Below are 27,932 nucleotides of genomic sequence, written 5' to 3'. Positions count from 1 at the left end.
GTGATAAGAGAAGTAGTGCAGCACGTCAACTAGCATACAGAAATCAATTAATAACTCATCATTTTCCTCCCAAGAAGGCAAACACACTGCCAATGTTCCCCTTTTCACAATGACCTAAAAATATGAAAGTCCTTGGGCACTTGTCTTCCTCTAACTGATAAACTAGCAGGGCCATGAGGGCACAGAAGAGCCACCAAGCACTTTGGTGAAGGGGACAAGTGGTTTTGTGAGAGGTTAGAAAAAGTGGCATCCTGCTGCACACGTGCACATCCATGAGCATCGTTGAGCCAGGCAGGACTTGAATGTTGGCAGAGGTGGGGCAAGAAGCCGTATCTTGACTCATTGGCATAAGATAGATCACATTCAGGCAGAGGATTCAATGCTCTCCTCCACTTACCAAGATAGACAGTGAGCTGTGTTCCTTCCCCAAAGGTCAATCTAGAGCCACTGGTTTGCTAAACACTGTGCTGAAGGGCTTTGCAAAAACCTGTGGTGTCAGCTCAATGAACCAAGCTTTTCAGAGCTACCCAAGAGCTAGAATTTTTCTCCAATTTTTAAGCTTCAGAGAAAGGATAAGTGATGGTATCTTTCTTTCCAGTAGCCTATGGCTTCAGGCCTGGGAGATAAGTCCAGAGATACAATTTTCATTTCAAGACACCAGAAGGCTCAACAAACCAATTCTACATACATATTCTATGGTCCAAAACAATCACAGAGCTGGTGCAATCTATCATAGAATATAAACCTCACCGGGAAGGACATTAGCTATGCAGAACTTACGGGTAGTGTTCTGTGGTCATAGTCATTGTCTGAAGACAAGACTGGCATTTTCATTTTGTTTTTTCCACGCCTCTCTCAGTCTGCAGATGACTGCACCTTTCCCCTAATATCAAGTTCAATTATTGTTCTACTTCAGCTAGCTTTTTCTTTCAACAGGCACAGGATGATTTTATCTCCCTCCGGAACTCAGGATTTTTTTCTGAGTTCATTACGTCTTGGGTAAGGAATGTTTGGGATGCAAATGATGCTGCTGTGGCCAAGGACTATGATGTTTTTTCTCCCTTGGGTCTGGGCTGGTAAGAACTATGAGCTGTCTTGGCTTTGCCCTGGATCTTGATATCGGGCTCAGTTGTGTGACCTTGAGCAAGTTCATAACCTCTCTGAGTTTCACTGTCTTCATTTGCAAAATTAAAGAGGTGGGTGAGGAGATCTTTAATTAGTTTCTGAGCTGAGAGTCTTTGATTTGGTTATTTGAATCTAATTCATCCAGAAATGCTGTGCAAATGTCCCTGCCCTCCCCACTCACCACCAGGGCATCTAATCCTCTTATTTCCTAAACAAAATAAAACAAACAAGCAAACAAAAGAAAAGTAGGTTTCTGCTTATTACATAGAGAAATAGAGTTTTTCAAGCTTACTATCTGGTTTAACATTTGATCTTTTTAGAAGTTTGAAGTCAGAATTTTGCAATCAAATCCTCAGGGAGAAGTGTTCTTTCTTTGGAACTTCCAGATAATTCAAAAACCAAACCAAATAACCCGACACCTTTGGTTTAAAGATAGCACTTACTAAGCTTCACTCTTACTTGCATCCCCGTTCCAAATGTAAATTTCTTATTTCCTTCTCTCCCATAGGAGCTACCGCCTTTACATCAACTACAGACTCTTGCTTACCCATAGGAAATGTGGTTTGTTCTTTACAGCCTTTTCCCACTGGATAAGAGAATTCATTATCTGGCCAAGTGTTTCAGCCCTCTGATTGCCAGGAGTTAGGTGTAGAGGGGTTCTGCTAAATCTACCTCTGAAGTCGAGGTACTCACCCAGGCTCACAATTAACTCAGTCCCCTTCCCAAAGTTGAGCATCTCAGTGTTCTTCACACAGTGCCCAGGCCCTTAACCAAAAGTCCCTGTTAGTGCTGTGCTGCCTCTTCCTCCTCTCAGACCCTGGTCATGCTTCTAGCATGATTAGGGATGCAAGGGGGGCCAGCACCATGAACAATCCTCTGGACTTGCCCCTCTCCTACTCATACAGCCCAGGATTCAGGCCGTGAGGACAGCAGGACCAACCATGTCAGGGATGGTCCAAAGTTTTGTGGCTTCCCAAGGAACTCATTTCCTGAAAACCTAGCAGGACGTCTTTCGTTGTCCACCCTGCTCTACAGATTTGTAAGAAAGAAAACGGCCTGCTGGTTTATGGTGCTTGTGACCTAAGGCAGGAAGGAGACCCTGGTGGGCCACCAGAGATGCCAGGCTCCCTTTTTCATGACTGGAAAGACAAAAAGTACCACTTGTTTGTTGACTGCTGGGAGCCTAATTGCAGAAACATATAATTCTTAAAATACTTTCTCCCTGTGGATTTTACAGATCAGCTTAAGAGAATACTTAATTGGCAAGATAAACGTGCCCCACAAAAGAATGAAATACATGCTAAAGCCAATCATAAAAGAATATTTTTGATTGCCTGGTGTTTTAGATTACCCATGCCATTGTGTACATTTTCTTCTGAAGCTAAGCTACTTACCCAGGGCCACCGTGGTTAACCATGTCCTGGTCCTAGAGGTGAATCTGCTGTCATTTTTCGTCCCATCTCTGGCCCGCTGACAACCCCCCACATCCCTTAACGAAATGATAATGTCTGCTCAGAAACTGGCTTGGATGATTCGTGGGAAAAACAGTAGGCTCTTAATAAATATTTGTTAAATTGAATTGTATTAAAAATTCATCTTTTGTTCCTATTTATTAAGGCACATGAGAATCTCTCACTGACAATTTTCAGATAGAAAAAAAAATTATTCCAGATAGTATTTGCTGAGTTTCCTGATTCCTCTAATGTTGGCTCCAAATGTCAGTTTCCTATTAACCTGGTACCCACAGGGGTGAGCACCTTTACAAAAACCAGAGGCGTCAGCATAATTGAAAGGGATGTCGCGTCAACTTTGCTGAGAGAGACACCCCTCAGTTCCCCACAGGGGCCCCATCTTGCCTGGGAGAGGGCTGTCCTCCTTCTGTTTTTCAGAGCAGATATAGGAGAGAGCAGAATGGATTTCAGGGATGAGGATGATAAATAAGATAACAAAATGTTATCACACTAGACAGAGCCTTCTTCTTCTTCTTCTTTTGTTTTGGCCAAATTGATGGCTTCCCAAAGTCTGTTTTCAGCACTTTTCTCTCTCCCAGATGCAATAATAACTGGATTCCAAGTTGGCATCTGGGCATGGACCTCCAGGCTCTGATGAGTCACACATAGTGAACCAGGAAATTATGCTACCCCCCAATGAAGAAGCATGTTTTCCCTTTTCTTCTTGCTGGGCAATGAAGAGTTCAAGCAACATGCACAGGGGGATATAAATTAATAACTCTTGGGTCAGCTCTACAATTTTACACATTAGCATCCTAGAATGTGAGACCTACAAGGAACTTAGAGACTGCCTGGGCCAATGCCCTCATTTTAAAGATGAAAATGCTGAAGCTCTGAGGGTTAAATTTGCTCAAGTTCATGTAGATAGGTAGAGGCAGAGCTGGGACTAGAACTCAGTACACCTGAGTTCCACTCCTGCCTTCTGTGGCTCCCTTTATGTGACTCAGGAGAACAAGGACCTTCTCTGAGTGGTCTCTGTCCCCACGGGCTTTGCTAGCTGGCTCAGGGTATGATTATTCCTGCTAATCATATAAGGATGAGTTCATATATGGATAAGTCATAGAAGGGAAGAATTTGGCCTTGACACATCATTTATGATTTTAGAGAGAATTATAGAATCTTCTAATTTATTTAAAAATTTTATTTTTTATACTGCAGGCAACAGCAATTGATAGCAGGGGAAATGGTCCATGAGATCCTAGGGAAGCCAAGGAAAACATAGAAACAGAAAAATTTGCCCTTTACCAAAAGGGCAATCCAATGGAGAATTGGCTCTGATTATTCTTTCTCTGCAGGACTCATTTCAGAGAATGACATCGAGAGCAGGAACCGCAAATACAAAACAGTGTGGGATCGCCTCCTGCTCCTGCTCCTGTGGCCGATATTGCTAATAGACACATCACTCTCTTTCTCTGCGTGTAGATGTGGCCTCAGTATCTCTCTTACCAGCATGCTCCAGATAGCCTCTACCAATTGTTAGCTCTTGATAATGGAGATATAATCTGTTTACCCTCCCTGCCCTGGGAAATAATAGGAGAGAAGCCCCTCCAGATGGCTTTAGAAATCTGGTGAGCAAGAGTTTGGCCAGGTCCCACACAGCCCCATCATGAAAAGTATCACTGACCTGGTTGGACCAAGACTGTTCTTTCCACAAACTGCTCCAGAGATGGCAACAGCAACACCATGGAGTGTCCCTTCTTCGTCACAGTTTTCCTTCAAACATTGGCTTTGTGGAGGGCAATGGGCAAAAAACCATGGTAGGGTTCTTCATACTTGTTCTTGACCATGGGGCCCTCAGCAAGGTCTTTAGCCAAAGCAGAGGCCCTGGGTCCCCATGGCTTTGCCCCAGCCTGGGGGTGGAGGTTGTCTGGGGGAATTGTCCCTCCCTGGCATGCTTCTTGCTATCCATCAGGCGAGGCCTGTCCCAGGGATCTCAGATGGAATGTGGCACAGGAAGAAAGTGATGCAGAAATCCTTTCTCTAGCCCACTCACCCCCATTTCCACACGTTCAGCCGTTTCTAAGCTTTTCCTTTCCTAAGAGGAAAATGTCCATTTGTCCTCTTAGGGTGCTATATTATACCCTTAAAGACAGTCCTCTTTGGGTGACGGGCGGAGGATAGTCCCTTTGGGCCCGCAGAGAAGCAGCTGCCAGTCTCAGACTTGAAAAGGGAATGGAGACAGAAGCAGCAGCTTTGACTTGAGTTGCGAACAAATAATGTTTTCTCTCCCTGACCTATTTTCTATCAACCTCCAGTATGACCTATTTATGGAGATGGGATAATTAGAGCAGCAGAGGGCGCTACAAGGTCAAAAACAAAGCTGCCCACCTCAAAGGAAACGGGGAGAAAAGTCCCTTTTCTGAGTGATATGAGTGATCAAGAGCCAAGTTATGGGACATGGGTGGCTTTGTTCACCAAACCTCTTGGCCCCCACCTGGTCTGAGGGCCCCTCTTGAGTGGCAGTATTGGGCTAATGAAAGGCAGCCCTGCTTCACAGGAGGGAGGGTGGGGCCTGCAGGACTTTCAGCACCTTGGGGTGAGGTGCAGGCTGCAGATGCCAGTAGGTCTAAGGAAGGTGGGGTGGAGAAACTTAGGGGCAATATGTCCTTAGCTGGCCATTGAATCTTGAGGCTCTCTCCTATTCCTCAGTGGTGGGGTCACTTGGTCATGCATCGTGGTCTCTCATGAACAAGCCTGTTACAACGGTTGGAAGACGTAAGAACAAGGGGCTGGAGGGCTCACTTCTCATGCTCCTAATCCCCTTAGGGACTTGGGGAGAACACAGCTGGCTCAGGTCTCAGAGGATCACAGGTCTTGGGGGATCACAGAGCTCTGGGACATGCTTGCAGCATGGACAGCAAATTAAAGATGTCAGTCTTTATTTTTTTAACCATTGATTGATACAACATATCAACAAATCTTTTGCTAGATTTTGCAACTTTAAAATTTAGATTTAGTCAGAATCTTTTCCCTAAACAGCACCGATGAGAGTAACACTCTTAGGAATTCTATTCATATGTCTGTTTAATAAAAATGGCAACATTTTAATTAAATATGCAACAGCAATACCTGACATTCATAGATCATTTTATCTGCTGGATGTATTGCATGTGTGACCTCACTAAATCTTCCAGTAGTTCTGTGAAAAAAGCTATTATTACCTCCATTTTGCAGATGGAGAAATTGAGACTTGGAGAGTTAGGTCATGCTTAAGGTCACACGGCCAGTAAAAGCTGGAGCTGATATGAACCCAAACAGGCTGGTTCCAGGAGCCCACTCTTAGCCGTTACACTGCACTGCTGTGCTAAGTGTCTGCCCTTCCTGGAGGGAGGGATGCTTTTCAAGGAATATTGCAAGGACACCAGGGCAGGAGAGTCATGATGATGCTGCCCCAAGCAGGACTCAGGTTATGTCTGAAGCTTCTGTGTGAAGCATTGTAGGACAGGATGTGTTCCTCTGTGTGAGGGTCCATGAAGTCTACTTCTCTGTGCTTGGGTATAGTCAGATGTAGCTGAGGTTGGGCAGTTAGAAGAGGAGGAGCATTTTAACTTGAAGATGGTTATGGTCTAGATCAGGAAGGGAACACTCAGATCTCATATAAATATCAAGCCCAAGCAACATCTTTAGAGCAGGGACAGACACCAAGAGACTATGGGTGGGGAGTGAGCAGAATCCTTGGACTTGGGAGAACCAGAAGCTCTGAAATGGATATCCGCCAGCAGGGAGCTGGGTCTCATGGAGGGGACCCCTGCCGGCAGGCGGCAGTGCAGGTCCGGGCAGCCAATGCACCTGTTAGGCAGCCTCTGGGCCCTGAGCCTCCCTCTTCCACAACCAGGGGTCCCGAAGATGCTCATGGTGGGACTCTGGGCTGCCTGGTGCTTACTTTTGGTATTCTGCATGCCTAGCACTGCCAGATAAAATATAGGATGCCCAGTGGAATTTGAATTTCAGATAAACAATGAATACTTTTTTTAGTATAAATGTATTCCAAATGCCATTGTCCCAACTATCCATATTACTGGAATTTTTGTAGTTGCTTATTTGAAATGCACATTTAACCAGGTGTTTTGTATTTTTATTTGCTAAATCTGGGTGAATGGTGAGTTTTTAAGTGAAAAAATTACATTTCTTTTTTTACACAAATATTCATTGATTGTCTGTGATGTGGTAAACACAAGCCTGGGGGCAGGAGACATATCAGTGAAAAGATAAACAACCTCCCTGCCCTCATATAGTTTATATTATTGTGTGTGTGTGTGTGTGTGTGTGTGTGTGTGTGTGTGTGTGTGTGTGTGTGGAGGGGGGAGGTGATATGGGAGAGACAAAATAAACATGTAGAAACATGTAGGAATCTGATGATTTCAGATAGTGACGTGAGAGAAAATAAGAACAGAGATGTAATTGAGGTTGGTTATGGGTGGGATGGGTGACCTATTTAGTTCGAGTGGCCAGGGAAAGCCTCTTTGAGCTGAGATTTGAGAAAAATTGGGAATAGAGTTTCAGGCATTTAGAAAAGGTTGGCAGAGAGGGAATGAGAAGGAAGCCCATGGCAGCTGAAGGGAAGAAAGAGAAGGAGCAGATGTGGGGTGAGGCTGTGGAGGAGGCAAGGACCAGATCATTTGCAGATGTTATAGGCCTGGGAAGGAGGTCCAGCTGGCATCATCTGACGTACACTTTATGAAGAACTGGAGAATGGATTGTCCAGGGACAAGAGCAGAAATAAGGGGACCAGTTAGTGGGTTATTGCAGCAGTCCCTGTAAGAGATGATGGTGTTTGCAGAAGGTGGTGGCAGTGGAGATGGACTGGAGCTATATTTTTGTGGCAGACCTGACAGGTCTTACTGATGAATTTGTTGTAGGGAAAAAGGGAAATGAAAGACCTTCTATAAATATTCCTAGAAACACTCCTGGATTTGGGGGAGTGAGTTAGTCAGTGTTCTTTTTTTTACAGCAGTGCTTCCCAACTGCTGTCATGTCATGGCTTTCATGGAAAACCATATTTGTAGGGCTCCTGGCTGGGAGGGGCTGGCTCAGGGGTTCCAGCCACCTCAGGTACACTTGCACTCTCAACACTATCTCAGCAAGCTTGTAACCCACTCGTGTCAGTTCACCAGCTGGGAAGCTCTGTTTGGGGTAGGATTTTCCAGCTGGAGCCAAGTGTGTGCTGCAGTGGGCCCAGTGAGAGATAAAGTCATGCTGGTGAAGTGCAAGAAGCACTTAGGATCAGAGCACTCCTTCAGGTATATGAAATCAAAATTTCTGGAATTCAGGTCTAGGACAGATTTTAGAAAGGATCTTGTGCAATCCCCTTTCCTCCTTCTTTACACAGAGGAGTAAGGGAGTTGTTCAGGGTACTTTTTCATTTATTCCATTTATTGAATAGAACGAAGTGCGCGGAGCTGTGCTAGATGCTGAGACAGTGTCACTCAAAGCACGACATGTGATTAATGGACTGGCACACCAGTCTGTGACTGGAGGATACAGAAATGGAGAGTGAACTACTTTTGTAGCAGTTGGATATTCAAGAATGCCATCATTAGGCTTGCAGTTTTCTTCCCTCCCACCATTTCTTTCTTTTTCTTTTTTTAAAAGTAATCCATTTTCATTGTCATATGTATTAGTTCAAGATGGACTGGGGCCAAATCATAATAGCAATAGCGGTTTCCTTGGCTGAGGGCATTTGCCTCAAGGAGTCACGGCTGAATCAGTCACGTGACCATCAGGGCTGCCAGTCTCCCCTTGTTTCCCTCCTGTCTTCTTTCGTCAGAACCGTCAGATAGTCTCTGAGATTTCAGGAACCCTGTTTTGTTGTATATCCTCTGCCCTGATATGGAGAAAAGATGATTCTGACTGTGGGCTTTAGCCTTTTGTTTTTCTGTAAGTAGATTCCTTTGTTTACATTCCACTTGTTCTATAACCCCTTTTCTCCTTCTCTGACTCTTGAAGGCTTTTTCTCTTGGTGTTTGGTTATTTTCTGCCTTTGGCTATATTTCTGTGTCCTTCTCTTGCCTCTGCCCATTGAGTTCTTCTGGGCTAGGCATGTGCTATACTCAAGTGTTTGGAGAGTGCAGAATTCACTATTTCCTAATTCATCTTTTTCACAGACGGGGCATGCTGTGTGACAATGTAATCCAGAGCTCCCCAGACCAGACAGTAGTGAGTGGCAGTGAGGTGGTACTGCTCTGCACTTACAATGTTAGATATTCAAATACAGATTTATTCTGGTACCGGGTAAGGCCAGATCATTCCTTTCAGTTTATCCTTTATGAGGATAACACCAGATCTCAAGTTGCAGGTTTTGCTCAAGATCGGTTTTCTGGGAGGTACATTCCGACCAAGAAAACCTTTGACTTGGTGATCTCTCCAGTGAGGACTGAAGACAGTGCCACTTACTACTGTGCCTTTAGCACAATGATGCAGGTGCCCAGGAAGTCTTACCACAAACTCCCGAGGCACAGCTCAGCAGAGCTACCTCTCAGCGCAGGTCATGTCTGGGACTTGGCATACTTCTCTTAGCCATTTTGTGTTCCAGCCTAGCCTTCAGAAGTGACCTAAAGTGTCTTCTGAGAAATAAATGGCCTGGTCACATCAAGGGGAGCACCCTGGCTTCAGAGAAGTAGAGCATCTCCTTGCTTCTGACTCAGTGGCCCCGTGTCACCTGAATGACTCCTGGTAGGCAAGGGAGAACTGCATGTTTAGGGAACATTGTCTTTGTGTCCCCAGTGCCCTGGTCACCCCTGATACAGAGTGTGGCTTGACAAGCCTGTTCTGCATTTTCTGTGAGGGTTTCAGAATGCAGGTTCAGGTACAGGTGAAGGGCCCATCTAAGGTGAGGCCATCAGCAGTGTATTTTAGTCACCACCATCATTTGTCCATTATTATGAATTGATCTGTTTTCATTATAGAATTAAATTAGGGACAGGCATTGTGGCATACGCCTGTAATCCCAACACTTTGGGAGGCTGAGGCAGTCAGATCACTTGAGGTCAGGAGTTCAAGACAAGCTAGGCCAACAAGGTGAAGCCCCATCTCTACTAAAAATACAAGAATTAGCTGGGCATGGTGGTGTGTGCCTGTAGTCCCAGCTGCTGAGGAGGCTGAGTCACAATATTTGCTTGAACTTGGGAGGCAGAGGTTGCAGTGAGCTGAGGTGGTGCCACTGCATTCCAGCCTTGGTGACAAAGCAAGACTCTGCCTCAAAAAAAAAAAAATTAAGTTAGACACAAAGTTATTTACTTAAAAGACTTTTAAGCAATTTACCTTTTTTTTTTTTTTTTTTTTTTTTTTTTTTTTGTCTTTTTTCTTCTTTATGTTTTTTGACTCCTCCATTTTACTTAATTTGGAAGAGATTTTCTTTTTTTTTCCACTGAAGAGCACTGAGGCACTCCTAGAAAGTTGTGACTTCCAGAATCCCAACTGCTAAGTCCCTGAGTTTGGAGCTCAGTGGTGTCTCCAGCAGAGAAAATTTCCTCTGGGGCAAACTGACTATGTGATGTCGAAACAGATATATACCCTCAGTCCCTGGGAATCAGTCCCTCCTTTCTGTTCTCTTATCTGCCTTAATAGAACTATTAGAGTTATTAGATGTAATCTTAGAAATGGAAGAGGCCTTACACATTATTTTATAGAAACAACACTGCAGTCCAGAGATGTGGTGGACATTCTCAGTCTTATAGCTGGCTAGTGACAGGCCCAGAGATGCAATGTTACACTGCTAGGGCTCTCTCCTGCAGCTGTACCACAGGCGGATTTATCAGCACATGGTTTGGGCAGCAGTTTATGTGCTCTTCAGAAACAGTGGCCAAGAGCAGCCAGTATGTGGAGCAATGCAAAGAACAGGGGATGAGGGAGCCAAAGACCTTGGGCACGTGGCTTGGCTTTCTGGGGCTTCTGTTCCAATGCCTACTGAGTGTGTCACATGTTCGTCTCATAGTCCACATAGCATGGCCCCAGATCAGAAGGCAGCCATAATCCCTTGTGGCTCTTGCCTTGGTTCTTTTCTGGAGGCTCTTTTTGGTGTGAGAAATTCATGGTCCTGTGATATACTAGGATTTTTTTTTTTCCTGGCATAGTGGGCTAGAGGGTGGTTCATTTATATGCTAAATATGGGACAATCCTTAAGTTCATTCTGGCTGTTACACTGACATCTCATCCTCATTTGGGGATGCAGTATGCTCTTATAGCAGGAAATTTGGGCTGAAAATCTTGAGACCTTGATTCTGCTCCCAGCAACATCCCTGCCTCACTGAATGACTATGGACATGGTACATACTTTTTTGAGGAGACAACATTTTTTTTAAATCTGAAAAATGATATGGTCTTTTTGTTCCTAACAACGTCAGAGGAAACACTCTAATGTTACACGTGGTAACCCGTGACTGTTTTGGAAATCAGCATTCTTTACACATATAAGGTATAGTAAACATGATGGGGGAGTTTGCAGTCAGTCACGGCAAGGGGAGTTGTTGGCGATAGTCACTCTTTCACTTGTAACCACATAAACCCCCACTTGACACTCCACATAGGTGCTGAGGAACCACAATAATGGGTTGCTAGGGCTCTGCTAGCTGGGCAGTGATCCTGGAAAAAGCTGTGGCCTTCCTGAGGTGGGAGCAGCAGAGGCCACTGGCCACATTGCAGGTGCTGCTGTTGTTCTTGCTGCAGCAGTGACACCAGCAGAGGCACATTGCTTCCACGTGGATTCTTTTTGGTGCATATGTTACTCAAAATACTGATGTTTATCTGGGACTAGCTGTGTTTTTTCAAAATGCACTTATATTTTTTAGCACTCTGATCTGCAAATTTGGAAGAACGGAAGAGCTATGGACCTGAGATCACTTCTTAAATCACATTCTCCTTTTGTTATATTCTGTTTGTAGATAAGTTTTTTTTTTATCTCTCAGTACACATTGCCAAATGGAGTAGATTGTACATTAAATGTTTTGTTTCTTTACATTTTTATGTTCTGGGTTTTGAAATAGTTTTATGAAATTTCTGTTCTTTTTCATTGCATAGACTGTTAATATGTATATAATACAAGAGTATACGAATTGGAAAAAAAAAATAAAAAAAAAAGGGTGGGTCTCCAAGGCAGGGGCTCTGTAGGCTTGGGGCTCAGGAAACTGCGGTGTGACCCATAAGTTCAGTTTGTCTTTTGGCTGACTAATAGTGAGTTCACAGAGCTGACTTCCCCCTGTGGTGATCTGCAAAGAGTAAAGCCAGAGGCAAGGTGCACACAACGCAGTTTAATAAATGCAACCGAGGCAGGGGCTGAGAAGAAAGGCAGAAGACCGTCAATACCAAAGTCCCAGGTCAGAGAATCAGTGTCCAATTGTTTCAAACACAGATTGGCAGGCAAAAGACAGTACAAATGCTGTTCTTATAGGGAAAGATAGGGGTCTCATTTCTATTCCTCCCTCCAAAAACACTTGCACAGTGACTTGCCTGAAAGCTGGGCTTGTGTCTTCTTTGTACTCTCAGTACAGTGCCTGGAACTCAGGGGGATCTGATTTATGCATGTTAAATCAATTAACAGAAAGCAGCGTCTTTCCTCTGATCATTGCTAATAGATTGGAGAATATTTAGATGAGATTTTGGGAACCCCATTGCCTGCTCATAAAATATTTGTGAATTCAAATGTAATCTCATTTGTAAAGTACTATGAGATGCAGAAAGTGCAGAAATTTTGTCCTCCTCCACGCCTTGTAGAATCTCTAGTGTGGCTCCTAGTGAACACAGAGGGTGGGACAAGCCATGAGGACAGGAGGAAGAAGCAAATCTAGTAGCAAATCTAGTGCTCTGTTGAGCAGAGCCTTCCGTGTTTAGATAAAAGGGCATCTGCTCTTCTTCTCCCAGGCCTATTTTCCTCATGAGGCATGGAGCTGTGAACCTATTGGCGCTTACTTTCTACTTCAAAGGTAAAAGTCAAATGGAACGAAACATCATTTTCAAAGTGTATTGGTTGTAGGAGTGAAAAAACGAGTCCTATATCTTTTTATATCCTTCCATCCCTTTACAAAACAGCATATAAAGCAGTTAGGACATAAACCCCCCTTCCCCAGGACTTTTAACTTCCCACCAAGCTGGAGGATAAGCTGGGTTTGTGGCCTTAGAAGAAAAATTGGTTTGGCTAGCAGCCATTTTAACAAGGCTGTGACAGGTCAACTTGAATCACCAAGAAGTCAGAAGCTGAGGAGACGCATTTTGGTAAGCCTTTGGTTTCTTTAGGAGTGTGGCTTCCTCATGCCAGTCAGCCTACAGGTGAAGAAAGTTGTTATAGAATAGGCTGTCAATGCTAGAAGGAATCACAGGTGTCATGCAGTCTGGGGGTGGCCAGGACTTGTTATGCTGCACCATTGCAGGCATCACCAATCTATTGTGGCTCATTTTCCATCTGCACATGGCAATAGCTCAGCTAGTTCAGCTATCAGTGTTGGCATAAGTCATGAAACTCTTTTGTTTTCCTTTGGTTATTTCTAACACTCGTTTGTTTTACAGATGCAGAAAACCCAGGCCCAGAGAGATGAACCAACCTGCCTAAGGTAACATAGTGAGTTAGTGTCAACATCAGGACAAAACCCAAATCTTCTGACTCTTAGTGTAGCGCTCTTTTTATCCAGCCACACTGCCTGTGTCCCTGGGACTGTTAGTAAAATAATAGGTGATCTGGACACCCATTTGGCCATGACTGGGTATCTTTACTGTCTGGGTCAGATCAGTCAAGTACTCTAAGTCAAGGGTTGTTCCTGGAACAGGAGCTGGGATTGATGAGCATTTGCGGGTATTGGAGAAGGAGTGAGGGTGGGGAGCCTCACACGCAAGCCCAGGGCCTGTATGAGATTACCTGAACAGGCAATGCAAGTAACAGGCACATAATTGACATCTCAGACCTAACTATGTATGCATCCTGAGTAGCTAATAGTGAGAGCTGTTCACTACTGATGCGGTGTGTAGGTTCATTCCAAAGACAGGCTGATCCACACATAGACAGGCTGGTCCCATGATTAAGGAGTGTGAGCTGGCCTTCCCTTTATCAGGACAAAGATAGGTTCTGCTTCCTCTGGATATTCTTCAAGTGAAGCTTTACTTATGGCCTTGCAAATAACACATGGCCTCTTGGTCAATGAACAAAATAGTAGTTAAAGAAGATGAATTCTCCTTATTTATCTTCAGTTTTCTCCCTGGGGTGAAGGTGAGGGTTATTGTCTGGTATATTAGAAAAATAGTACATTATACTACCTAATTGATTTCAGTCTGACTTAAAACGAAAGGATAACAGGAGATGGGTGCATTTTGCTGAGTATCTGAGATAGCCCACCTTATTAATTCTAAATATGTCCTAGTTTCCCTTTCCAATGCTTCTTGGTTTCTTACCACTTCTAAACCTGTCTTCCCCATGTGCAGCGTAGTGTGGGTAGAGATAGGAATAAGAAGGGGCTAATTCTTACCTCAGAAGAAAAATAACTTGGCAGTCAAGAGAAAATTGATGGCGACACTCTTTGCCAACAGCATTCGTAGCCCCAGCACTGTGAGGGACATCATGTTCACCTTCTCGGCATGAACTATGGTTGAACAACAGTGAAGAAGGTGGCTTCAGGGAGAGACTAGATTCCCTTCCAGGAATTGGACCTGCAACGCTGATACTAGCTGGCCCCATACCTGCGTCATTCTTTCTAGCCTGCAAGCCCAGCATGGTGCTAGACAGCCCTCAGAGACTTTAGGCTGCAGCTCACACCCAGCCAGGCAAACTCTGCTGGGAGAGGCAGAGGCTCCACAGAACTGACTGAGCTCAGCGTGGTTGGGGTTTTCTTTGGAAATCTGTTACTTTTTGCCCCCAGCTGACAATTACAGAGTTTGCTTTAACCCTTGACTCTGAAGTTGGCCCTTTGATTTGAACTAACCTTTGGGTTCGTGGCAGCTCTTTGAAGATTGCTTTGTGTTTTCAGTTTGCATTGATGTTAGGTTATCTGGAACAAACAGCAGTGGTCAAGGTTACTGGCAATGAAGAGGTTCACAGGACTGTAGGATTTTAAAACTGGAGGAGACATTAGATGAGTGCACTGAGGACCAGAAGATGTGAGTTTGTTAAGGTCACATAGCTAATTAAACAACATGCTTCCCATTCCAGGCTTTTTCATTGTACCGTGAGGTCAATATCCAGGCACACCACTATGAGGGAAGAACTAGGATTCTTAGCCCCATGGTGGGCCGCGTTGCCCTCTGTTGGAGTTTAGTACTGGATTAGACTGTGTGTGGACTTTCAATCCCAGAGTCTAGTATGAAGGGGACAGTGGCTGGTAAAGAGGAGAGATGGGGATGAAATGAGGCTTTATCTTAGATTTCATCTTAGGGATGCCAAGCATCTCCCTCCCTGGCCAATGGCAGGCTATAGTTGGGCCTAAGTCTTGTTTCCAGCGTGATGCTATACTGAGAATGATTTGTCCACAGTTTACATCTCTAACTTCCCTTTCACCTAATTCTTATTCCCCATAATCTCCAGCCCCATGAAGCTAGATATGGCCTACCTGAAGAATTTGCCCTCAATTCAAAGTCAGTGGAGTGCACAATGGTATTGTTGTGTTGAACTGAACATGTCACTGAATTTGAATCTTCATATTGACCAAGCTTGACAGCATTGTACTTCCCACTGGGAGAGACGACAATAGCAGGATCAAACTCTGTTATCTTCTTGGATGACTTGAGATTTATACTTATATCCCTGGGGTAGAAGTCCTTCACCAGACAAGCAACATTTTTTCCATTTTTCATGACGAAAACAGATGGTTTGGTAGGAGGTTGAATTTCTGCAAATATAATCAACTTATTAGGTGAGATGATTATTCATAACTTTATAGGGGTTAAACAGTGGCGATTACTTCGATTACCCTGGAGCCAAACACTGCAATCCAGACCTCCATGCATCCTGTTAGTGATCTGGGCTTATTAGCACCTCTGTGAAAGGATGGGGAAGGGGAGCACAAATGAAAGGCAGTAAGTTTGACTTCGAGTTAGGAGCTGCTAGGAGATAGGGCTGGAAGCAGAGAAGGAAAATAAGAACAACACTGGATCATCTGGGTTTCCATTATCTCTCTCTCTCTCTCTCTCTCTCTCTCTCTTTCTGTGCGTGTGTGTGTGTGTGTGTGTGTGTGTGTGTTTTCTTTTTTTTTTGAGATGGAGTTTCGCTCTTGTTGCCAAGATTGGAGTGCAATGGCGTGATCTTGGCTCACCACAACCTCTGCCTCCTGGGTTCAAGTGATCCTCCTGCCTCAGCCTCCCGAGTAGCTGGGATTACAGGCATGCATCATCACACCCAGCTCATTTTTTGCATTTTTAGTAGAGATGGGGTTTCTCCATGTTGGTCAGACTGGTCTCAAACTCCTGATCTCAGGTGATCAGCCCACCTCGGCTTCCCAAAGTGCTGGAATTACAGGCATGATTCACCACACCTGGCCGATTATCTGTGTTTTATTAATCAGTCCTCTGGGCTATCTAGGTCAGGCTGACTGTCTGTCTGCACCAGTTGGTTTTTGTGAATGCGTGGGCCCTTGGGTGGTAGATCAGGGCAGGTGCTCATGCTCTGCATTCTGTCACTTAAGGAATCGAGAGTCTGAGAAGGACTGCATGACTGGCTCAGAGGCTCTGGGGACAGCAGTGTTGGAGTCATGGAAGGGTGCTGTCTCCATTTTATGGACTCGAAGGATCTGCTGAAGTTAGGTGGTGCATGTTTCTGCCTTTAGGTTAATACTCATTCTTCTATAGGGGACTGACTACTATATAGTTTTCTTTGAGTCTTTAATCAGAGGATAACAACGATCATTTTCAGGAAGTCCTTAAAGGAATAAAACCAATTTAAGCCTGTTTCTTCTTGTTTTAGTCTAAGAGTATCTATGGAATGTTGGTCCCAGGGTTGGGTCCCCTCCTGGCCTTCTCTTCTTTTGTGCCTCACTTTGGACTAATGCCCTGTCCATGCATCCTTTTCTTTCCTTAAAACCACAAGTCTTGAAGCGTTGAGAGAGGTAGCGATGATTCTTTCACACAGTGTCTCACTGAAGTTTTTGAATTGTGATAAATGTTGTGTCCACGGAGACTTAGATTCTTAGGCTGTCTTCAAATAACCGCTAAAGAAAGAGCCTTGCTAATACCTGAAATCGAGAAAGACAACCAACCTAATGATGATTTAGGTATATTTTCAATCCTAAATTTAATGCTGACTTTCAATATTAATTACTTCTGTAAATTTTACCCTTGGTATTTGAAACTTCGGTGAATTTGGCTTCTTGATTTTAAATAAAAAATATGTTGAATTTCAGCATACTTTAATCTACTATGGTCTACAGCCAAGACATTAGGTATTGCTAAAAAAAAGTTGGTAATTTAATGTGTAAATGGAAAATAAGTAACTTTTCATTTTTTTTTGAGACAGTGTGTTGCTCTGTCACCTAGGCTGGAGTGAAATGGCCCAATTGCAACTCATTGCAACTTCTGGCTCCCAGCTCAAACTCTCCTCCAGCCCCAGTCTCCCGAGTAGCTGGGACCACAGGTGCACACTACCACACCCGGCTAATTTGTTGTATGAAAATAAGTAATCTTTCTAATGCTTTATCCTGATTCTGAATTTGGGCTTCAACTGTGAGGTTCACAGCAGTAGAGCTACTGCCAAATCAACTGATTATATGTGCTTGAGAGGGAACGATTGCTAGTCAGGAAGTTCCTGCCGATCACGGCTTTGTAAATACACCAAAGTTGATCAAGGCTTTCCTAGGAAATCAAATATTCAGAGAAACCCCCTCATCACTACCATCATAATTCTCCATCTTTCCTCTGCTGAGAAGCTAAGCTAAAAGACTGATTCTGTTTCAGTCATTCAGGGCAGGACACTCATTCCTAAGAACCTGCTTCCTTATGTTTTTGGCTTTAGCTCTAGACAATTGAGAGGATTAGAAATTTTTCAAAGGACTTTTTGGAACCTACTTTCAACCTGCTTGAGAAAACTTCCCCTGTTTGGTTTCCTTGCATTGCTGAAGCCACTGATAACAGAAACTGATAACTTAGCATTAACGGCTGGAAACCACATGCACCGCTCACTTAACTCCCTTTATAACTGCGACACTTCTTGCTTACTCTCTTGACTTTGGTTTGAGACGTACTCTGGCTGACTTTCAAGGGAGTTAAAAGTTACAAAGGAAACTTGTCCATAAAATAAACACCCTATCTCCTTGCTTATTTAAGAGTATCCCTTAATCCTAGTCTGATTTAGTTGGACAATTAAAGCTCGCTGGAATTTTAAAACCTAAATTCATCAGGCAGTTATCAAATGATCACTTTGGTTTGGGGAGATTGAGTTTGAGTAATTTGAATAATACAATATAACTGAAAAGACGGATGTCTGAAGAAGGTCATGCACTTATGATATTGTGCTCCAAATCTAACAGCATTTCAGAGACAGCATAACACATTGATTTGATAAAACATTTTTCTGAATCCCTCTTTCTACATTTATGTTCATATTCTCAAAACAATTGTTTGAAAGAAAAGTGTCTTATCTAATCCATTCTTTGGCATCTTGGTAACCAAAGAAAAAGGTATCTGACTGAATTAAACCTTTATAAAAACTAGAATGTACTCAATATAGTTGCCATATGCATGCCAGTCTATTTTTGTATTTGACTTCAACCTAAATGTGAAGCTGTACCAAATTGTAGTCCAAAATTTAGATTAAAGATTTATTTACCTTTGAAGAATTTGTAGTCTTTTTTCTTGGTCCACAAATATAATTACATTGCAACATGTGTTTTAAGTGCTATTTCTTTGGAAATTGTTTTATTTTCAGACTTTCTCTTTTTATGAACACCAATATATTACTAAGGCTATGTGCTGGTAAACAATACCAGAAAAGTGTATACCACTCCTGAATAGTCTTTCTTAATTTATAAACTTAGAAATCATCTATGTTTTAGATTCACACAGAGAGTCCTACTGATGCCCTAAGAATTGCAACATCTGTAATAAATGTCACTCAGAATTTCAAGAATTTCTGCCAATATGGGATTTAACTTAAAACCTGAAATAAAAGTTTGTTCTACCTAATGACTCTGACCATACTAACTACCTTTCTCCAGAATCTTCCAAGCTATAGGACATTTGTTTTTAGTTTGCAAGGAGGCATGCATACTAGTTAGCTTAGCGAAAGGGATGTACAGAGATGAAGCAGCTTCCTGAGGAATTGGGGCCAAAGTATCCCTGCCACTGTCTCCCCTGCACCTGAATGCTCCAGCTCTTAGTGTAGTTCTTCTAGATTTCTTTGTGTTTTTTGGGCTGCTCTGAAGATTTCATAAATAAATGGGAGCTATTGTTTTTATATACGGAATATATAGTATATATGCTGTATAGCTTGAGTATATATATTTCACAATAAAAGGAGTTACAGAGCTACTTCAGTGACTCAGTCTAGTGTGTTCATGCTGGCCTGCTTCACATCTGTACCACTTTATCTACTTGTTATGATTTAATCTACTAGTTATAATTTATAATGCAAATTGGATTATAGCCCCAGTGCCAGGACTCAAATTATCCCTAAAAATATAGGAAAAAGATCAACTCACGGGGCTCCACGAAGAGTTTGGTGCCAGTTCCGAAAAACATCTGTCGGGTGTCCCAGGAGCACATTATGACAGTGCCTCACAGGTAACTAGCCTGGAGCTGGCCCTAGGCCTGGGCTGTAACATCTGTGTCCTGCCTCCGTAGCCTCAGCTCTCAGCCTAGAGACCCCACAGCTCAGAGAACTACAAAGCTGCCCTTGATGAGACCAAGGGGCTGAGTGCAGATCTAAGTCTCAGATCTCTTTGAAGCTAATAATAGTTGAACTGCTGGATAGCAGTTCAATGTGAAGGTGAAGTCCCCATCCAAGAGATACTGGGGCAGGGCTGAGACAGAGCAAGAGAGGAGGGTGACAGTGAGGAATAGCTGCCTTCATGATAGAAAATCTAACTCCCAGTTTGTTAAGAGGGCCATCCAAGAAGAAGACAATAGCTTGAGCATAGGCACAGGGCACTCAGCTTGACATTTCTTACAACAAATGTTAGGTTGAGGAGAGAAGGGTTATGGAAACAGGTTCCATTCTTATACCCTGGTTCCATTCCCTTGGGTCATGAGTGCTGCTTTTTGATTAGAAATCTAATTTCCTCCCATCACTCAGACTGAGTCTCACGATAATAATGAACCTGCTTTCTAATTTCCTGAGCTTGGCAAAAGGCTTTCTAAGGATCTGAGGGCTGAACAAGAAATTGGTCACTGCTGGGGGAGCCCACTGGTGCTGTGTGTCATGGATGCAAATCAGAGAAGCCAGTGGTTGCTTTGAATTGCTTATTTTGTTTTATAATTTCTCCTAACTCTGGATCCAGATACAAGTCTCAGGAGTATATAGTCATCATGTAAAATATAACTTAAAGACCATATGAATTACTCTGCCTCGTCACCAAAAAAATCAAGTTCCTTGGGCTAGAGCTAAGTAAGAGAGAATGACAATTGTGTAGGGCCATTATTCACTGTCAAAACTTTAAGGACTTGGGGCTTGATTTGAAAATTTTCACATCCCCTACCTGAGTTTCACATCATCATATTACATTTCATCTCTGCAGGAGAAGAAAATCAGAGAACTAAATGGAGTATCATTGGGGAGCATGGTCAGAGTCCCAGCAGAGAGGCCAAGCATCAATTTCATCAATTTCCTTCTTTCCTAAGACTCCCAAAGGCACAGCCTCAAAGATTTGATTCTAACACTGCAGATAATTTCAAATTTCAAGTGGAAATGATTTTAAGAGAAAATGAAGCACAATACTTTTTTCTCAGATGCAATTTGCTAAACATCAATCAGACTACAATCAGCTACAACATGATTCTGTTTCCCTCCTTTTCATTGCTCTAGTCTCTCTCCCTTCAAAGATAAGAAAACTCACCAATTTCCACTATTTCCCTGGAAGTAACAGACAGTGAAGAAACCCCTATAAGTTTATATTATTCTCTGAGAAGCAGAGACCATGTTGACGGTACCAGTCAGTTTTTGTACTTTTGGTCAGATAGTTTAGCCACATTCATGTACATTCCCTACTTCTTTATTTCCTCTGAATATCTGAATAAACAAAATCAATACCTGACCATGTAAAAGATAATGACTCTTCCATTGGACCTGGCATTTTGGAAGGTACCTGAAGGCTATTCTCTAGATTGGTCCCAGTGACTGACTGTAGGCAGCTACCCAAACTACCAGAATATAGCCCTGGGATTTCTAAGCACTGGAGCGGGCTACCAGTGGACAATGTCTCCAGTAGGGGAACCACAACTTCTCTGTTGTCCTGGAGTTGTGGCTGTGTTTATACATTGGATGTGGGCTCCTGAACCATTGTTCAGAGACCCCAGTTTCAGGGCTAACAGGGGAGGTGAGCATATAACTACTCTCAGCAGACCCAGGCCAGAATGGAACCGTGAGAACCATTTAATCTGAGCCAGTCATGTTGATTTAATGCAAGTTCTCAGAAAAAAGTGACAAGGGCAAGACTGGCTTCTTGTCGTGTGTGTGTGTGTGTGTGTGTGTGTGTGTGTGTGTGTATGAGAGAGAGAGAGAGAAGATCCTCTTTTTAAAACTCCTTCTTTCATAATACATTTTTTCTTTCTAGTCTCCCCTCTCCCTATACTGTAAACATGACTTTTGTCCTCATAAATACTGGAGTAACCCTCAACTACAGCTTGCCTTTTTTCTGGTCCCAGGGGGCCAAAAACTAGAAGCCTGGCCTAGGGCTTTTTGCAGTAGTTGTAAAATACTTATCAATACCAAGCCTCAGATTGGAGCTTCCAAGCATATACAGAATATTTTCTGAAGAGAAATCTAATGCATTTGCTCCCAAATTTTACCCCTACTCCTGGCAACAAACAATGGGTTTCTAATTTAGAACTCTTCCCAAGAAACCTCACTCATTCAGGACTATGCTACAACAACTCTAAAGGGATATACACATTGAGCTGCAGTAAAATGCATAACTTACTTGGTTCCATGATGAGTTGAGTTCCATTTCCAAAGGAGAGTTGTGCTGTCAAAGCACGACCCTAGGCATCATCATAGAAAACCTCGCTACCTATTTGCTCCCTGTCAGTCTAATTCATCTGTTTGGAAGTGGGTGGGTGGAGCAGAATGGGTGTAGCTGGAGACAGAACTTTGCAAGTGTTCCTGAGATCTGAGCATTATATTTTGGCAGCTTTTTTGATGTCTGTTATTTTCTGAGTTTTGACATTTAGGAAAGTCCTTAGATTTTCTGCTATTATCTCCTCAACCTGCCATCTCTTACTCCAAGATCTTGCTTCAGGATAACATTTTCACATATTTTGCTGAGAATTGTCAAACAGCCATTGTTAGGCAGAAACATAACTATAAGCTTCAAATAAATCCATCACAACAGGACTGTGCCTCAGTGAGAGGTGGAAGGACACAATGGTTGAAGCAAGAGCCGTTGATGCAAAAGACTTGGCGTCTATCCAAAGGATTATAATAATCACAGATGACTATCATTTGTATAAATGCTTTTCTACTTAAACAGCTGGTGCTTATACTACTTCAACAAAGTTACTGAAGTAAATTCTATAAGCTGATATTTTTAGATCCATCTTACAGACGATCTAACCACTCTAAAGGTCGTTAAGTGAGTGGCTGAGTTGGGCTTCAGCCCCCAAACCAGAGTAATAGATGGCAGGACTGAAAGGAGCCTCAAGGCATCATTTTTCCAAACCTCTGTGATCACACAAGGGCTAATAAAGGGATGCATAGGGAGAGTTTTCACTCCCTTTCCAGTGTGTTTCTTTTCCATTAAATCACAGAATTCCTACCGGGTCACAGGACAGTCACGTCATTGGGCTTCCTTGTTTTCCTTCTGATTGTCCATCAGTTTTCACTCACTTTCCAGGCTTTTTTTCCCATTAAATCACAGAATTCCTACTGGGTCACAGGACAGTCACATCATTGGGCTTCCTTGCTTTTCCTCCTGATTGTCCATAAGAATTGGTCTGGGGATAATCGGGATCATAGTGGGTGAGGGCTGGAAGGCAGCTTGGAAATTCTTCCTCTAACTATAGGGAAAATATAGTTCAGTGCAGTTAAGTCACAGAGTTTGTCGGTTAATGCACTGAACAGACTGGAACTTGGTCTCTGATTTACTGGTTCAGCGTGCTCCTCATTTCACCATTTTGTCCATCCCTAAGAAGTACTGTCGTGTGGATCTGATCACAGTGGTGGTCTAGATCTGTATGTGGTGGATGCATGAATGCTGAGAAGGCAAGCCCTCTAGAGTCAGGCAGAGGGAATGGAAACTCTCTAGGAAGGATCAAGATGGGTCACTGAAGCAGACGCCATCCTGGATTTTACTGGAAACTCACTTCCTGTTCCTCAAGCCATCCCTTGCTATATTTACGTACTGGAGTACTGTCTCCCAACCTGGTGACTTAGAAAAATATTTAACAAATATAATTGCCAAACATAGTGGTCATAAGAAGGAAAAGTGGGTTACTTGTGTTGTTCTACTTCCAGATAGGTTCCTTTGCCAAAGATCAGTGGTCTGGCACAGCTGACATACCTAATCCAAAAACTACCTTGCTTTCCTCTTTACAGCAACCCTAGCCTCAGTTGCCAAGTCATGTGATATTCATCTGATACAATTTTCTGACCCATCTGACCTAGCCTCTTCTCCTCAGTCTTACAAGTTGTCCTTCAAGATGGAACAAGAGGTGACTCTAGTGTCAAATAGAAATCCAAGCTTTTGCCCCATTATGCTCTGACAGAATTTGTGCTCAAATGAGACAGAATGAATGTAGATGGGAAAGGAGATCTTTGGTTTGATCAGGAGGATAGGAGGGTGGAACATTGGTCATAGAGTAGAGGTTCTCCACCTTTGGACTACACTTATGTGGGACAAAGACCTAGTGGGTTAGAAATACCATGGGTTCCAACGTTTTAGGGGAATTTACTTCATATCTGAGAGTTTTGCATCATTGCCAAGTGTTGTGCAGCAGCCAGGCTGCTTAGTACAAAACAGAATTAAGTTTTTCCATCCATTTTAATAATGCATTCATGCATACCAAATTTTAGCAAGCTTCAATGACACACTCACACTTCGAAGTGACAGTTAAATTAATTTCTGTCATACATAAACATCAAAATCTATGAGATTGCCTGTATGCCACTCATAAAAACCAAGGGGGGGAATATACATTTTTTTCAGATCAGTTCACAATCCTTAAAAGACTGTAGATCGGCTGGGCACGGTGGCTCAAGCCTGTAATCCCAGCACTGTGGGAGGCCGAGGCGGGTGGATCACGAGGTCAAGAGACCGAGACCATCCTGGTCAACATGGTGAAACCCCGTCTCTACTAAAAATACAAAAAATTAGCTGGGCGTGGTGGTGCATGCCTGTAATCCCAGCGACTCAGGAGGCTGGGGCAGGAGAATTGCCTGAACCCAGGAGGCGGAGGTTGCGGTGAGCCAAGATCGCGCCATTGCACTCCAGCCTGGGTAACAAGAGCGAAACTCCGTCTCAAAAAAAAAAAAAAAAAAGACTGTAGATCATAGTTGGAGAGTCACTAATGTGAAGGGTGGTTCCTAGTTGTGAAGTAGAAAGATGTCAGAAGATCCCAAACCTAGTTTTGACTGTGTCCCTTTCCAAGTATGTAATCTTGGCCATGTTCCTTAAACTTTCTGAGCTTTATCTGGCTCCTCTATGAAGTGAGGCTAACATCTTCTGTATTGTAGGTTATAATATTAGATACAGCATCTGTGAGCTAGAGAGCCTCGATGTAATTATTAGAATGTTTATTAGGGCTAAACTCAGAGAAGATACATTTACTTGAAGCTTGGGGGATGTAATTGCTCTAAGAACAGAGCTCCCCAGCGGGCAGGGTTGTTGGGAGAGGTTGCTGAAAAAGAACAGAAGCTTATTTTTTGGTGTTATGTGAGATGAGGAGGGTGCCCACTTTTTAGGGCATTGGGTGAGTACTAGTATTCAGTTTTCTGTCTCTCTAGATCTTTTCTCTAGGTTATGCGTGATTTCCATTCCATTCTCCAGTCTTCCATTCTGAATCCAAAAGCAGAAGTCCTTACAGTAGCCTACAAGCTACCCTCTCCCCATCCCATCACCAATCTGACCTCATTTTCACATTCTCTCCCCATCACTCCCTCCCTCCCTCCAGCGACACACCCTCTGCCTGGAAGTGCTCTTCCTCCAGATGTCTGCATGGCTCACTTTACCACTTCCTGGGGTCTCTGCTCAACTGTCACCTTTCCAGTGAAGCCTTCTGTGACTCTTCCATTTAAAACTGCATGCTGTCCCTACTACTGGTCCTCTTTATTCTCCTTCCTGGCTTTATTTTTCTTCGCAGGGCTTATTACCACCCTAACATACTGTATATTTTATTTATTTATTTATTTAGCTTACCATCTGTGTTTTGCCAATAGAAGATAAGCTTCGATATGGCATGAATTTCTGCCTGTTTTGTTGATGTGGATTCCCTGTCACCCAGAGTAGTGTCTGGCACGTAGTGGCAGTGACCTGTGGCAGGTTGCAGAGCCAGGACTCAGGCTTGGCTCTGTAGGTTCCCAGCTTCCTCCCATTTTTCTTTTGCTTTATAGCACAGTGGGCTTTTTCTCTGATTCATTCATTCCTCTATTTATTCGTTCACTCATTCAACAAATATTTGTTTGGTGCTTTCAATGTATTTGTAGATGCAGAAAGAAACAACTCAAAGTCCTTTCTCCCACAGAGCAAGAGAAAAAGACAGTAAAGGAGCATACAGAGTTTCAGGTGGACATAAGGGCTATAAATAAAGGAGGGAAAGGGATCTTCACAGTGACATGTAGTGTTAAGGAAAGAACTCAATGGAAGTAACATTTGAGTAGAGACCTGGAGGAGGGGAGGGAGAAAACCGTGTGAGTCCCTAGGAGAAAATGGCTCCAGGTGGAAGGGCTTGCAGGTGCAAACGCTCTGTTCTGGGAGTGAGAGGGAATGCTAGATGCCAGGTCAACGGCTAGTGGGCCTGGAGGAATGGGAAGGTCATCTCTGAGAATCTGGGAAACATGTTGATGAGCCCAGAATTATGTGAACTCCTTTTCTTGAGGGAAAGGGTGATACTCTGATCATCATCTGGAACTTTCTGTATTTAGGGACCCTAGGTCTCCAGGGGTGTAATGTGAGAGATGCGCCTCACCTGGCTCCTCCCGGGGAAGGGGGATGCTGCTTTGGGTAACTGGTTTTGGTGAGGGTTAAGAAATTCTTTCTTGGTGAGGGGGGTGATGGGGATGGCACTGGAAGGGAAGTGGCATGACTGTTGTTTCTGATTCAGCTTGAAAAGGAGGTCATTAGATGCCTGAGGCAGAGGCTGGGCCAGGCAGGAAAAACTTCCACACATGCCCCAGTCTAGGTGCAGCCCTAATGGAAGAGCAGAGTTCTTAGGAGCACAGATTGCAGCATCAAACAGGTGATTCAAATGATGACTTTACTAAGCTGTGTGAGCTTGAGGAACTCCTTCGAGATTCCGTTTTCTGATCCCTAAAAGGCAAGCCATGGTACCTCAATTCTACGTGATCGTTGTGAGGACTGAGTGAAATGACATTCCTTGAAGGACTTAGCGCAGTGGCCTAATAAATGGTAGGTACTCAAAAAGTGGTAGTTATATAATTATGACATATAATAATAGATTGTATTTAAAGTCCACCTCATGGCCCACTTCCATGCAGATGTTCCCAATGACCATATCTCCTTTCCCCGCTGCCGCTGTTGTTACCGCAGGAGTATACATTCGCATTACTTTATCCCATGGTATTTTGTTCTGTTCTCTGTTCTGTTTTATGAAGCTACGTGGTCTCTCCAGGTTTACTCAATCCAGAGGACTAAAGTGTGGGATCTATAGCTGTGGGTTTGTATAGACCTGTTCTATTAGTTTTGTGCTACCCAGGAGCTCCATAAGTGAGACTTGAAAGAAGCTCCTGAGGAAAAAAAGCATCAAAAGACTTCTGAGAGGATAAAGGCCCTGGGTTTGCAGTGCTGTCTGTAATCCAATATTGGTTGCCTAAAAATAGAAGGCGTCATTCAGAGATATTCTAGGTCCTGCCCACTCTGGATGCCCTTATCTTTTCACTTCAAAGGCTGATGGAATGAACCAAAATGAAGTTCAGCGTTTCCCAAACTTCAATTAATCACAACTACCCCGCCCACCTTTTTCGGTCATATTCTTCTGTCATAATTTGCTTAATAATTAAAAAATCACTCACTTTTTAACTTAAAATATAATTAAAAGGAAACTTGAAATCACATGGGTTTGATAGCCTAGTTGTGCTATTCTGATATCCATTAAAAGAACCATTCAAATAAAAAGAACATCTTTTCATGTGCCATCTGAAATTATGTGCTATGCACTCCACGCTTAGGGAAATACTGGACCAAGTAAATGGGTAAACAGAGGAACTTAACTCATTAGGAAAAACTCAGTAAACAAGGAGAAATTAGGATAATCAGCCTTAGCTTTGTTGGAAATGTGGATAAACTTATTTTAGTGAGAATTTTAAGGATAACGAGGTCTAAAGGCAAGGGTCCGAATTAGTTAAAATTTCAAAATCTTACTAAGATTTTGATTTTTTAAAAAACTCTGAATGTCTCTGCACTGACTTCACTAGCATAGCTTTTGGTGTCTTTCTCCCTGATGGCAGGGCCCTTGCCTCTTTTCTCCCCGTAGTGTGCGAGGTCTGGGGATGCTCATGTCTGTCCTTTCCTTTCCTTAGCCTCCTTCACTTTATATACCTGGAACTGCCCTGTCCCCAGTTGGTCTCTGAGAGAAGGCTGACATCACCATCCCACCTCTCTAGAGCCTTCTTTTACCTTGAAAAACCTAAGCTGAGCACCAAAGTCCCGGGGAAGGGTATGCTGTTTCTTTTCCAGTAGCTGGTTGGGCTGATTTGGAACCACTGACCCCTATTGCGAGACTTCCTTAGGACCTTTGAAATGGGTTTTTATATTGGTTTATTACATTTTGTGACTTAGGATGGGTATGTGCTATCTAACTGGAAGCTGCTGCCAGATGGAGACCACTGTCTTTTTATTTTATCTTATTTTTTAGCAAGACACAGTTGAATTCAAATGTCACTGAAAGGATACCACAGATGCCTTCTGTGCCAAGCATGATCCTTCAACAGCTTTAGCACTGATTCTTTCATAACTGCTAATAGGTGAGTGGTACCATATACTCTTTGCAAAAATGGCGAACACTTGT

General features: G+C 43.2%; 1 protein-coding gene, 1 long non-coding RNA gene and 1 gene segment (V, D, J or C); 1 reads left to right on the top strand and 2 right to left on the bottom strand.

Moving 5' to 3' along the window:
• The window catches only part of LOC116541450, a 544,521-nt gene that overhangs the window by 72,598 nt on the left and 443,991 nt on the right, over window positions 1-27,932 (bottom strand).
• LOC116541484 overlaps window positions 1-27,932 on the top strand; it is a 271,561-nt gene that overhangs the window by 36,213 nt on the left and 207,416 nt on the right. The window lies entirely within an intron of this gene.
• LOC116541479 (immunoglobulin lambda-1 light chain-like) overlaps window positions 11,862-27,932 on the bottom strand; it is a 44,184-nt gene continuing 28,113 nt past the window's right edge. The window contains exons 4-7 of the mRNA XM_032265694.1: window positions 15,161-15,439; window positions 14,537-14,602; window positions 14,084-14,197; window positions 11,862-13,816 (exon numbers count right to left, since the gene is read on the bottom strand). Of these exons, the coding sequence (XP_032121585.1) occupies window positions 14,085-14,197; window positions 14,537-14,602; window positions 15,161-15,439 (458 nt within the window). The 3' untranslated portion in view covers window positions 11,862-13,816; window position 14,084. The remainder of the gene's footprint in view (window positions 13,817-14,083; window positions 14,198-14,536; window positions 14,603-15,160; window positions 15,440-27,932) is intronic.

The sequence above is a fragment of the Sapajus apella genome, unplaced genomic scaffold, assembly GCF_009761245.1.
Source record: "Sapajus apella isolate SASKATOON/1434 unplaced genomic scaffold, GSC_monkey_1.0 scaffold151, whole genome shotgun sequence".
NCBI lineage: Eukaryota > Metazoa > Chordata > Mammalia > Primates > Cebidae > Sapajus > Sapajus apella.
The sequence above is the reverse complement of the archived record's forward strand: the minus strand, read 5'-3'. Positions and strand labels throughout refer to the sequence as shown.